General features: G+C 42.8%; 1 protein-coding gene across 2 annotated transcripts in view; it reads left to right on the forward strand.

Annotated features, from left to right (window-relative positions):
• LOC138447793 (tetraspanin-1-like) overlaps positions 1-5,438 on the forward strand; it is an 861,729-nt gene extending 856,291 nt beyond the window's left edge. Inside the window, exon 8 of one of the 2 annotated variants that reach the window (XM_069604145.1) lies at positions 4,589-5,438. In XM_069604145.1, coding sequence (XP_069460246.1) covers positions 4,589-4,636 — 48 coding nt within the window. In that variant the 3' untranslated portion in view covers positions 4,637-5,438. The remainder of the gene's footprint in view (positions 1-4,588) is intronic. The other variant, XM_069604146.1, reaches the window with a different exon arrangement.
• Positions 5,439-13,225: the final 7,787 nt, after the last annotated feature.

A 13,225-nucleotide genomic window follows, 5' to 3' on the forward strand; every position in this document is an offset into this window, starting at 1 on the left:
GAGGTCCCCTTGCGGGACCCGCTCTGCACGTCTGGTTTTACCAGACGTGCAGAGCGGGTCCCGCGAGGGGAAGAGGGAGCAAACAACGGGCCGCTCGTAATCGGCCCGTTGTTTGCTCCCTCTCCCATTCCCATTCAGCCCTATGGGGGCTGAAATGGGAATGGGGAAGGTCCGGGCCCGGGTTCCTGAAGAGAGGAATTACTGGGCCCTCCGAACTCGGAATGGTTCGGTAATTACCCATTCTGGAAACCCAGAACCGGACCCGAAGTCGTAATGACGCCCTTTGTCTCCATAGCACCAGGCAGAGAAGGAGACCGCATTTCCAAAAATGCAATCTCTAGATAGATAGTCAGATGCATACAGCTCTGCTATTCTTTATCTAGCAAAACACTTTCATGCCAAGAGCACACTCCACAAGGGGTACAGGAGCTACTCTGGCTTTTATCGCAGACGTCCCGCTGGACGCAATTTGCAAAGCAGCTATATATAGCTCAGTACACACTTTCACTCAGCACTACTGCATTGACACACACTCTAAAGCAAATTCCCAGGTGGGACAAGCAGTTCTAAAACATCTATTTGCAGCTGTACCTTCTCACAACCCACCACCTTCTCCAAACACTACTCGCTAATCTATTCATAGCATGTGATCTAAGCAGATTCCACAAGCCTCAGAAGGGATATATTACTCACCGTAATCGTATTTATGATGCTTGTATCTGCTTAGATTCACATGCGCCCACCCTTCCTCCCATTGGAGTAGAAGGTGCATGGATGTTTTTTCTGGGCTTTATCTGATACATATCTGCTTTACTGCACCTGTACTCACGCTACACTTCATGCAACCTTTTGTCAGAAACAAAACAATCTGAGGGGCCTCGACGCTTAAAGGACCACGGGTAGAGTGGACGTCACACTAGGGATATTATTACTTGCACGCCCTGTCGACGTCCCTTTTCGAGTTTCGAAAACAACAACATGCAGCTACCACTAGATGTCGGCCTATGCATAGCATCTGAATGTAAGCAGATGCAAGCATCAGAAATACGATTACGGTGAGTAATGTATCCCATATAAGTGCAGTAGTTGCCGCACTATAGTTAAGTATTGGGTTCCATAGGAACCCCGGAAAGTGAATTGCTAATAGCTTTTGACTCATATGACGGATTTGGCTGAAATTTTGCAAACCATATTGTACTTGCGTGACCCCCCCCCACCCTCCGTCCCCGCCTCCCGCCACGACTGAATATTTTTGAAAATTTTCATTAAAAATTAAAAAAGGTATTAAGCATGAACAGAAACGCATGTTCGGCTTAGTCCCCATTAATCTTCCCATAGAGAAAACGTCCAATGTTGGCCCAAGCGCACAGCCAAAACCGCTGGACGTAATTGGACCAGGTACAAAACAACTTGGGCACGAAACGTTCACTCGATTTCTGAGCCATGTCTTGGCTTATTGCTTCCAGTAGTTTTTAAAATTGTTGATGAAGAAGGGGGTACCCCCTTATCCCAAAATATAGCTCTATTTCCCATGGTGCTTTGAAACAGGGAGCCTGAGAGGCATTTAAAAAAATGAAAAAGCATCAATTTATCCCCAAAATTCGGTTGCTAATAACTTTTGAAATGCTGAATGGATTTGGATGAAATTCTGAAAACAAGAAGTTTGTCACAAACTCCCCCAACCCCCAAAGGAAAGGTGCAAATAAAACATTATAAAATGGGAGTTATTAAGAAAACAAAATACCACAGTTTCTCAGTTTTTAGCCCATTGATTTTTTTCCTTAGAGGAAAAGTGAAGTGTAGTTTCTAAACAGCCGCAACATGAAATCCACTGGTTTGGACTGGTTTAGGGTAAATCCATCCAGTAGTTTTTCACATATTCGACAGTGAACAGGGTGCCGGTCTTGGTGCTTTGCAGCAGAGAGTTGCTAATAACGTTTGACTTTCTGTAGGGATTTAGATTACATAACACAAAGATTTGTGAAGGCCACCCACACCCCAACTGGAAATGTTTGGAACAATTCGTTAAAAAAATGAAAAAAGTTATTAAGAAAACATACAAACGCAGTTTTCAGCCTACTCGCATTAATTTTCCCATAGCGAAAACCGAATGGCAGATTTGGACCAAATAAGAAATGATTTGCGCACAAAGCATTGACTGGCATTGGGTCAATCCATCCAGTAGTTTTTAAAATATTCAACAGACATGGGCGTGCCTTCCTGTTCCTTAAAACATGAGATTACAGAGATTTCAGAGTGATAGGGGATAACGGGAAGGGGTTATGGAGGGAAAAAGCAATTGAGTGGCATGAGGAGACCTGGAAAAAAGCAGGGTACCCATGTTGAGTGCCTATGAGGATGTGGAATAATTCTGAGCAATTGTTTCCATTATTGCGGGAACCACTACACTACCTCAGGAATTTCGCTTACTGGAAATGTTTACTGTGAAATTATTGAAGGAATAAGGATTTAGGAAAAAAAGGTTTAACATTTGCAGTGCCTATATCTACTGAGCAGCGGGAAATGGGTGTTTGGTAACAAAGTAATAGTTTGACACGGCCAGTGGGCCCAAAAGGAAGATATTGGTGCAACGTGCACAGAGGCCAATGAAATCTCTAGGAACTATGCAACATGTTCAGCTATGGCCACAGGCATTGGCTGAAGGCCATGGCTATTGGGTCCAAAAGAAAACTGTTAGTAGAACGTGTACAGTGGCCAGGTTGAATGGCCGTAGCTAGTGGGCCCTGAGGAAATTAAGGTATAGCAAAACCCTTGAAATTCACTAAAAACATTTGTTTTAGAGAGAGTTAAGGTGATCAGATTTAATGCAACAAAATCCCTGAAATTCAACACTTGCATTTCAATAAAGACCACCTCGGAGAACAAAAATGCATCACACGAACCAAACAGTGATATGGGGTAATAGCCAGGAGAGGGTCAGGGAGTAAAAAAGCAATTGATGGGAGTGGAGGGACCATGGAAAGAGCAGGGTTGCACTTGGTGAGCGTCTATGAGGACAGGGAAGAGTTTGGCATTTGCAAGCATTATCGGAAAGTACTGGAGAAATCATGCGGGCATGGGTAGTTCAATTCCGCTGTATGTGTAGTTTGTTACTATTATCTGGGGAATCCCGCATGAATGCTGAGATAGTGAACAAAATACGTAATTTTACTTCTGCATTGATCACATCTCCTAGGCAGGGAGGCCCAAGGACATGGCTAGAAGGCCCAAGGACATGGCTAGAAGGCCCTAAAGAAACCTCAGAGATGGCATGAAAAGAGTGGGGTAGTGTCAGTCATAGCATGTGCAAACATACTGTTTTAGACATAGTCAACTGCATGTCCATCTCCACTAAGCCTGATGCCCACAAAAGCCCAAGCCTGTGGTAGGAAATGCAGACACTCACCCGCTGAGGTGTGGGCCACTAGAATCATGCCCAACTGATGATTCTAGACCAAGGAAGAAAGTAAGGTGTGGGGGTGAGCAATGGTGTGGGCGGGACTCTTAGTAGCGCTGATAATCTGTTCTATCCTGTTAATGTGTGCCTCAGGAATGTATGACAAAACTGCATCGAACAAATTGGAATGTTAAGAGTGTTGCCTGAGTGGGTGTTGAGAGAGAGTCTCCGAGGTGCCTGGGAGATGAATGTGAAGGTGTGTCCACTTGGTATTCTCTATGTATCCTGTAACTTCAGCTGAACCCAAGAAGAATACATCTACATGAAACCTTCCCTGAGGCTCCAGCTTCATCGTTTCCTCCCACTACAACATTCTGACAATGAGGATAAGGGTACTCCACAGATATTAAGGCAGGCTCGCTACCACTGTGAATAGATGGTGCCAGTGGTGGAACCATAAAGGAACAAACAGGTAAATGAGACATTGGATGAATGTAGAAGGCCCTAGCCAAGATGTGGGGGGCTATGAAGTATGCTACTGGCGTGTTATAAATGACTTATCATATCAAACAAGTAAATCGTTGCAGGGAAGGCGTATGTGTGGAAAAAGACAGGTAATACCAAGCGATGCCATCAGTAGAATGTGGCCTGTTCAGAAGGGATGTGTCTAAGCAGTTTGGGCTGAACTGCCCCTTTTAGGACCAAGCCTGATTTGCGAATGGTCTATCCCCTTCCTGTAATGGCTTGGCAGGTGAAGAACGATGGTCTGGAGGGTTGCCCAGAGCTATGCCAGAGGTTATGGTTAATTATAGGCCTTCCGGCCATCACCTCTTTTGTTCTGTCGGGTTAGACCTACCACCACCTAGAATGCGAGGCATTATATTCTCAAAGGAACAGTGGCGAAGTTGCTGGACTCTAATATAGCGGCAGCCATGTATACCATGGTTCTTCATCATGAATAAACCTTCCTGGGCTCACAGCTTTGTTTGTGAGCACATACAATGGTTTATTTGCATGGAGTGCTTGATAGAGGTGCCTTGGCTATAATTGTTCTCACATAATAATTTAAAAAGTAGTACCCGATATGAACACTAGTATCTGGATGTCACGTTTGTGGTTTTGATATTAAAGTAAGATTATGGTAGAATGACGCACACTGAAAAATTAACTATTTCTATGTTTTTATTGCAGCTGGGGGCCTCCTTGGTCGCATTGGTCTTGTTTGTTAAACTTGGATAGAGATGGATATATTTAATGAGTCCCGTGAGCGGAGTAAGCCACAGTATACTATGGACTGTGTACTATGCTGCTGTCATTTACGTTTCGTAGGCCTTTAATAAATTAGTGAAAGGGCAGAAGTTGTACAAAACAATATCTTCATTATCCGTTGCAGTTGGAACAAATCCAGCAATTCAGGTAGACTGCAGGACTCACACTGGAGTAGCATTCCGATTGATGGTCCTCGGCTATAGTTGCTGGTGAAAACTGCACATGTTGGAACACTTCATAGCATTTGCCCTTTTAAATCCTGACTCGTTATTACATAATGTTACTTTCTGTTTGTCTTCAAATTCGGCCGAGTGACAAAATATGCATGGATAATATTAGATAATTAGAAAAGTTTAAAAACCTGCTATATTGGATTTTTTTTTCCTATTTATGAATCTTGCCACGTGCTTAATGTTAATTGTCTGTATTAGAACTGTGCCAAAGAAAAACAGACATTTTTAACAGTCATTCAACCTTTTAAGTGTTGATAAAAACCTTTCTGAATGGAGATTTTTAGTGACATGCATATGTTCCGATGGCTTGATGTAACTCAACAATAATGTCCTGTTATATTTTAATTTCTTAACACCCCCCTTTTATCTCCCTATTTCCTTATGTATTGTTCATTTTGAACCACTACTCTGTTCTGTACTCTATCCACAAAAATGTGGGTGATTTTTACACTGTCTATTTATGTCCATTAAAAACAACCTGTCATGTACATGGAAGAGATGCATCTGTTACTTTTGTTATTAATGCCAATAAACAAAAAAGTGAAAGAAAACTAAAACATATTTTAAAACTGAACCTATATTATTACCTACAGGGCCATAGTTATTGTTAGAAAGGCAATACCAAAACCTTTCCCGGGGATTACTAAATAGTTTTTTTTCTTTATCATTGTAGTTTTATATGACATAATTATTCATCTGTTGTAGTTAGCTTACACTACGCTGGTGATGTGTTCTGGGCCTGAAAACCTACAATTGAATAATGCATTAGGGTGGCAGCAAGTGTGGCAGATGGCTATCATCCCTTAGCGCTCCTTACCCACCTTTTGCAAACATAACTTCTCCAAGCAGCTTAGAGTCACCCCTTAGATGAACTGCGTATCAAAGTATTCAAAACCATAGTTCTTCAGCCTGCAAGCCATTACAGAAGGGGAAAGACCATATGCAAATCAGGCTTGGTCCCACCCCAAAAGGGGCAGTCCAGCCCGAACTGCTATGTCACATCCCATCTGCATGAGACCACAAGCATCCCCAGACATGTTTCGGCCTCATTGGACGTCATCAGTGAAGAGATGCTTGGATCTCTAGGCCCAGCAGACTCGGGACCCACATTTGGGACATACCCGTCCCACTCGGGGTGACTTATAAAAAACAAGGTGAGAGCTAGAAAGTTTGGAATGAATCCTATCCTCTGGCATTGCTCTGCGCAACCCTCCAACCCATTGTTCTTCAGCCTGCCAAGGCAATACAGAAGGGGAAAGACCATATGCAAAGCAGGATTGGTCCGACCCCAAAAGGGGTCAGTCGAGCACAAACTGCTAGCTCACATCCCTTATGCACAAGACCACAAGCATCTCCAGACATGTTTTGGTATGAACAAGGCTGAAACATGTCTATGGTTGTTGTGTTTCTGTGCAGAGGGGACCTGGCCTAGAGGTTTGGGCTGAGCTGCTACCATTGGTGGCAGTACCTGACTGATTTGCATATGTCTGGACCCCTTTTGCAATGGTGGCCTCGAAGGTTGCCCAGAGCAGTGCCAGAGGTTCCGATTTATTTAAAAACGTCCACATTTTTAGATACAGGGGACTATCAAACATCCTTGTGTAACAGAGAATGAGACACGCACAAACACAGTATGTCTATGGGGACCTACCTCAGTAGTGCCAGCCTGTAGTTGGGCAGACAAGAGAGACAGGCGGTCGGACTCCAAGATAGCAGACTGCCTTTACGCAAAACTGCAATGTGCTCAACATCTCAAACAGCCACTCATGGTGAAATTGTAGTTTGTCCCAATCCAAGTTAATCAGAAATCCAGCTCAAGATGAGGATCAGCTGCAGATGGTCTCCCGCTCACAAGCCCAATTACAATTATAAACAGAATATGAAAGGAATGACAACCAAGTGGGCATTGTGTGAGTTCGGAGTCGTTTGACAAAAACGGAGAGAGGCAAGCATTGGTAGATGTGAGAGCGAGAAGGTAGAGGCCCTTTGTGTTTTCTCATCAGAAACTGAACAATGAATAGGCATCCTTAACGAAGGAAAAATCCTTCTGGATTAAGAAGACACCCAGTTTTTTCTTAGTTAATATAGAGTCTAAGGGACGGAAATAAGTTTGGGCACAGGACAGTGGATATTTTACTTTATTGGGCATCCTGATGGATTCCTTAGTCTTTTTGTTGAAGTAGGGCAACCCCTCTAAGAAATTGGGCTAGATAGGTTTTCTTTTTTTTAACTTTTATATATAAATACAAGTATTTGCCAACAAGCATGCTACCACTGTATCAGACTCATACTTCTGCACCCTTACATATGACCTGGCTGACACAAACGAGGGAACCCTAAAGTTTACCAAACTTAATGACAGAGTCAGTACTCACCCTTCCTGGCATCTCTGGAGTAGTTGGGTACTCTACCGCCATTGACACGCCATCATGTTTTCTTTGAACGTTGCCCGCGGTTTAGTCTATTTTCCAAGATAACCGCACCCAGAAGGATTATCTTCAGTCTGCAGAAATCCTTCGGCGCGTTGCAACCTGTATCTTTTGTCTATGTGCTTAAATGCTAGTTTCTTTCCTTTACTCGAGCACTCCGCTCCTCTCTCCTTGGTTTTCCTCACTTGCTCCAGGTGTTCCTCTCTCTGTGGCGCTTCCCTCCCGGTACTCTAGCTTTTCACTCTTTTTCGTTCGGTTTTCCCGAGCGTTCTCAATTGTTGGATTCCAGTCTCCTTTCGTTATTTCCTTCTTCCTCCCAGCACTTTGCTTGTTCTGTTATTGGACTTACTTGGCCTGCTTACCATCTTGCTCTGGATCATGTTGGCTATCCAGGGATTCAACTCATGTGTTCTCTAGAGTCTTCAGTATTTCAGCCTCAATATCCATCTAGGCTTTTTCCCCTAACCCAGCTGTTCCGGGGGAGAGGTCCCTTGCCTAGACAGTCTCAGGCATAGTGGCTTCCCCTTGTGGCGGACCTTATCTGCATAAGGAGAGAAGAACCACCACATGAAAGAAACAGGTGGTTCCACCAACAGGCATCTCTTCTGAATGAATGAATGAATGAATGAATGAATGAATGAATGAATGAATGAATGAAATGTTTTTATATAGCGCACAATTGACCCGCAGGCATGATGGCGCATAACAGACACACAAAACACATTCAAAACATAATAACAAGAAGCATAAAGCATAGTAAAATTACAACCTAAAAACCAGATGTCCCAAAAGAGGAATTAATCTTCCCAGTACTATGACAATACTCTTAGCGTAGAAGAATTTCTAACAAAACAATCCTAAAGTATAAGATTACAGATAGAGGCCCCTCTAGGAAGATAGTTACATTTACTAAGATAGTGTGATAGAGTACTGGCCCCACAGCCCACAATAACACAGTCAGTGTTAGGTAAGGAACACCATTTGCGCAAGTCAATTCTGTGTGTCCATTTCATATCCGACAGTCTGACTGTCCCTGGTCCTGTGCGTTGTCGCAGCCAGGCAAGCACTTTGTTTCTCAGCAGTTCTCTGTTCTCTTTTCCTACCATCTTCTCAATGTTGGAAATTCCAAAGTTTCTTTGGTCCATAATGAAAGCTTGGCTGCTAGCATCTTTAATACTTGACATTTGAGATTTCCGTGTTCGTACATTTTTCTCCATTGTCACTTCAGAGTCAATTGGATTTGACTTGTCCAGTAGTCAGGATCTTATTATAGAACCAGTAGGAAGTGCAGGCGGCAAGTGTTGGTGGCAGTCTGTCAGCAGTATTGGTTGGAGGGAGACGTGCTGGACATCTCTCCTTATTCTACAGTTACTTGTGGATTTGTATTTTTTGGTGTTTGTGTGCCTTTAACACAGCATAGGAAGAGCTATTTAAAGCAACATTGCAGTGCAATGCGCCAGCGGCAAATGTTGGTGGCAGTCTGCCGGCAGTATTGGTTGGTGGAAGACGTGTTGGACGTTTCTCCATATTCTCCAGTTACTTGTGGATTTGTCTTTTTTGGTGCTCCTGTGCCTTTAACATAGCAGAGGAGGAGCTCTTTAAAACATCATCCTGGTGCAGACGGTAATATTCGTGGCAGTCTGCTGGCAGTCCGCCGGTGTAAGGGACAAAGGGGTAAACTTTACTTGCATCAACATTTTCTGCCGTGTGTGTTAAAAATTCATCTTGTGAGATGTCAAATGCATTACAAAGCAAAGCACCTCTGACTGTTAAGTCACTCATGCATGCTCAACGAAAGGTCTCCACCTTGCAGGGCGTAGACCATCCACACACCGCTGGTGACCAACTAAGCGCAACATTGCAATCTCAATTTCCTTATGATTTACATATGGAATTAGCCTCACCAGTGATGAACATTAAATCTGTAATGATTTCAATGCCTGTGAGTTTGCAAATAACTCAGACTAGAGCTCTTACTGACCCTTATGCTGATTGTCTTGATTCTAATCAACGTTATCTCTTTGACGAAATTCCAGACGTGGCATTCTTGGCATGAGTGCAAGCTGCCTAGTTAAACATTGTTGAGAATCATACTTAGCTTTCCTGTTTTTAGTGAAATCCATTAAACACCGGAAAAACACCCCCGGAAGAAAAGGTGTCTCCTAGGTTTAAACTGAAAAACACTGTTTCCCTATGTGGTGCCTTAGTGTGAGCAAGGATGAGAGCACGTTTGCAGGATGAAGGGGTGGCTGGAGAGGGGGCTTGACGGACGATAGGAAAAGGATCTTACTCCCCCCCCATGTAGGCCGGTTTGCTTTCTCCCATTGCTTCCCCTCCTTTCCCCTGACCTTATTCAAAAACACTGCACAGTCAATATTACATTCTTTGTAAAAAAAATATATATTTGTATTTGTCAGTGGTCAGAACAATTTTGAGGAACTGTAGACAAATTTGAGTCATTTTTGATGTTGCCGATTCACGTCTTAAAATTGGCTAAAATTCCTCAAAATAGCTCTTGACCACTGACAAATAATTGTATTTACAAGAAATAGTTTGACATGGATTATTAAGTGTCTCCGTTTGTACCCACAGACCCCCTGTGTATCTGTCTGGGGAGTGCTGAAAAGTGTCAGCTGATTGATGGCTTTAAAAGTAAAGTCATGTGTGGCTTCCATGTAAGAGGCTCGCACGAGGCCACAGTGTCACGGTCAAATCCCAACCTCCTGTGGCTCGCTAGAGTTCCTACATCCAGCGGCCCATCAGAAGTTACAGGCCTCTTAATTGCTGCTTAGCACTGTCTTTCTTCAAGGAGAGTTGTTAAATTAGGAGCAATTTATAAATGATGGTTCAGTTACTTTCCTAAATCTACACCCGCCTCCAGGCCAATATCACACAGAACAGTTTAAAACTAACTACATTATTTTCAGATGTTCATATTTAACACCAAAAAGTGTTTATTTTTCATAGAATGTGATAGTTTCATCACATCATAGATGAACCCTGCATTTGTCAAACACTAGAACACAAACGGGTAACCCTTTCACGCATTACATATTTTATAAGCCTTTCAAAACCCAAAGGCATTTTGTTTGCTTTATGCTGAATTGCATTCTGTATGTGTAGTCTCCCAGTCAAGATGGCGGGAATAATGCCACAATTGTACACTTTTTTGCCTAACATAGTGCTATAAGGATTTATATAGTTGTGTGCATAGCTTACTATGGTATGTCAACTGTTTAAGTTATCATTATAAAGCAGAGTATTGTTGAAAGCCAGACATGGGTGTGAGGAGGGGACTGATGAGAGGGCAAGTGAGTCGTGTATTTCTGCCCAGCATGCGGCAAGAAAGGTTGCAATCCTGGAGACTGGTGCGTTCATTTGTCCCTGATTGTGGCTGCTTTTCAGGGCACAATTACAGGATTCATGTGGGTGGACAGTGTAACATTTTTTCAGATAACAGACGCAACCCCTTGGGTTATTTCTGGTTGGCAAGCTTGCTAAAGTATTTGACTACTAGGATTTTACCCAGGTTGTCATGTTAACAGTGCAGATGCTTACCCACAAGACCACAAGCACTTGCCTCGCATTGGGATTTTGTTTACCAGGGAATATTTCACTACAGATTGCTGGGTTTAAAAGTTGAGCACCTTTTATACGTTGCCAGCATATTTATTGGAACATTTCCTCTCTCAGGTTATTTTTCTGTTGTTCATTAATTATTTTTAAAGTTCAATGCTCAAGGTCAATTGAACTACATTTGTATATTTCACTTTACGATATCCATCCTTACTGTGCGTATATACAGGGTGCCAGCTTTTGATTTTCGCTATGAGGGAAAAAGATAACTGGCATAGGTTATTCTTACAACCAGTCATTTTTTTCCTTTTCAGTGCCGCTTAAATGAGGTTAGTTAGGGTCCTGCTATGCATCGCAGCAGTTGCCAAGAGACCAGCTATAAAACAAGGGGCTTCTAGCACGCGGCTTAACCAAAATGTGTAATGCTTGGCAAATAATGTAATCTCACTGCGCATTGCCTAAAGACATAGCAAGCTCTCAAAGCCTACCATCTTTTAAACATAATACCAGTGTCAAAACAGGTCAACATCAGTCTGGGATTGATGATCATCTTTGAGCGATAGTTGCATTAGGGTGGATTGCGAGGTTAGCCTGGGCATATGTTATTCTTGCAACCGGTCATGAGAAATATTATCCTACATATGCATGCAATATTTGTGTGTTTACACTGGAAGAAACAGTTATCCACAATTTTATGAAGGGGGCACACAGCCAAACACCGATAAACACAGATCCTGACTTTTTGTAAAAACACTGGAAAAGAGCCCCGGAAGTTAAACAAATAAATAAACCCCTAAAACAGGAAACCCTAATCATATTGAAACTTTATTGTTGTTTTCTCCACGGTCTCGCTTAATGAATGTAGGGACTAATACCACAGTGATGGACTGTGTGAGTTCACCTCCAATAGAACCAAAGCTTCCTCTCAAACAAACCTTTTTGCTGTTGTTTCAGAATAATTCTATAAGTCGCTTAGTAGCGCCTTTGGCTCAACAACCTTTAAATCTTCAGGGCCCGGCCATAGCCAAAGTAGCGGTTGGCCAGGGACAGATGGCACCAATTAATGAAGATCTTTTTGAAGAAAATCCATCAGTTCCTTCACAGAAGGTCAGATTGGATGTTCGGTTATCTGTTTCGCCAATACTATACCCAGAGTCATCGGGGAGCTCTCCTGACTCTTCATTCTCGTTTGTTCATCCAACTCCTAGGAAGCCCCATGGTGTGCGTCACTCCACTTCACTTACAACAGAGCCAGTCATTACAACTTTAAATTTTACTTTGGCAACCTTGATTAAACTGTATGACTCTTTGAATGAAAAAGGAAATGACCACGTTGCTTTGCTAACATCACTGAACAAAAAGATTTCTTTTGTGGAAGGTTTTTTAACAGCACACCAGTTGACTTTTGTGCCTATGTTGGACAAGCAAAAGGTGAACAAACGAGTGGATATGGAGCTAGTTGACACAAGGCACGAACGGCTGTGCACACCCTCTGTGCTGCAAGTTACTGCTCTAGTTCCTTTAGACACTGTTTTATCTACGCATACTTTTGTTCATGATTCATCATCAGAGGTGCTATTAGAAACCTTGACTATGGCTTCTAACTCCACCTGACTTTTACCTCTGACACCTGCATCTAATGCTGATACTCTCCAACAGGTTAACTATATGATCTTCTCTGAAAGGATGAAAATGAGGAAAGCTGCTCAGCAAAAAATATCTAAAAATCAAAGAACTATTTCCAAACCATCGACAAGTGGCTTGTGCAAGGTTTTGCAGTCTCTACCTACGCCACTTGCAGATTGAACACGGTTGGGAGGTCTAAAAAAAAAGCTTTGCAAGAATTAGAGGAAAACCCTACAGATGACTCAGCCAGTGCCCTCTTTAAGTCCAATTCAAACGTTACCACAGATACTGAATCAGAACAATTTGTCTATTCCAGATGAATTATTAACTAGATGTACGTACTCTGTGGAGGTGGAGAAGCCTTTGGCATCGGTCCCTCCAGCCTCTCGGGCTGCCCCACAAGACTTTTGCCCTTCCATACAACAGTGTAGATGTGAGTTTAGGCCTCTACTTAAAGAGCATATTTTGATACAAATACAGAGGGTGGGAGAAGCGCCCTCTCCGATTTCCACCTTTCTTACAATGGCACAGAAAAGGACACTTGTTGCTCAAAGAACACTTTAGCTGCAGCGATCCCAAATGGAGGAGATTGCTCCTTTGAGCCCATAGTCTGGGCCACTCAAGCCCCAGTCAAAGCTCTGCAGCAAGACCTTTCCTTTTGCACGATGGACCAAAACAGCGACCTGATTGCTTGT

Source organism: Ambystoma mexicanum, chromosome 3q, assembly GCF_040938575.1.
Source record: "Ambystoma mexicanum isolate Mex_15411 chromosome 3q, UKY_AmexF1_1, whole genome shotgun sequence".
In the NCBI taxonomy this organism is placed as follows: domain Eukaryota; kingdom Metazoa; phylum Chordata; class Amphibia; order Caudata; family Ambystomatidae; genus Ambystoma; species Ambystoma mexicanum.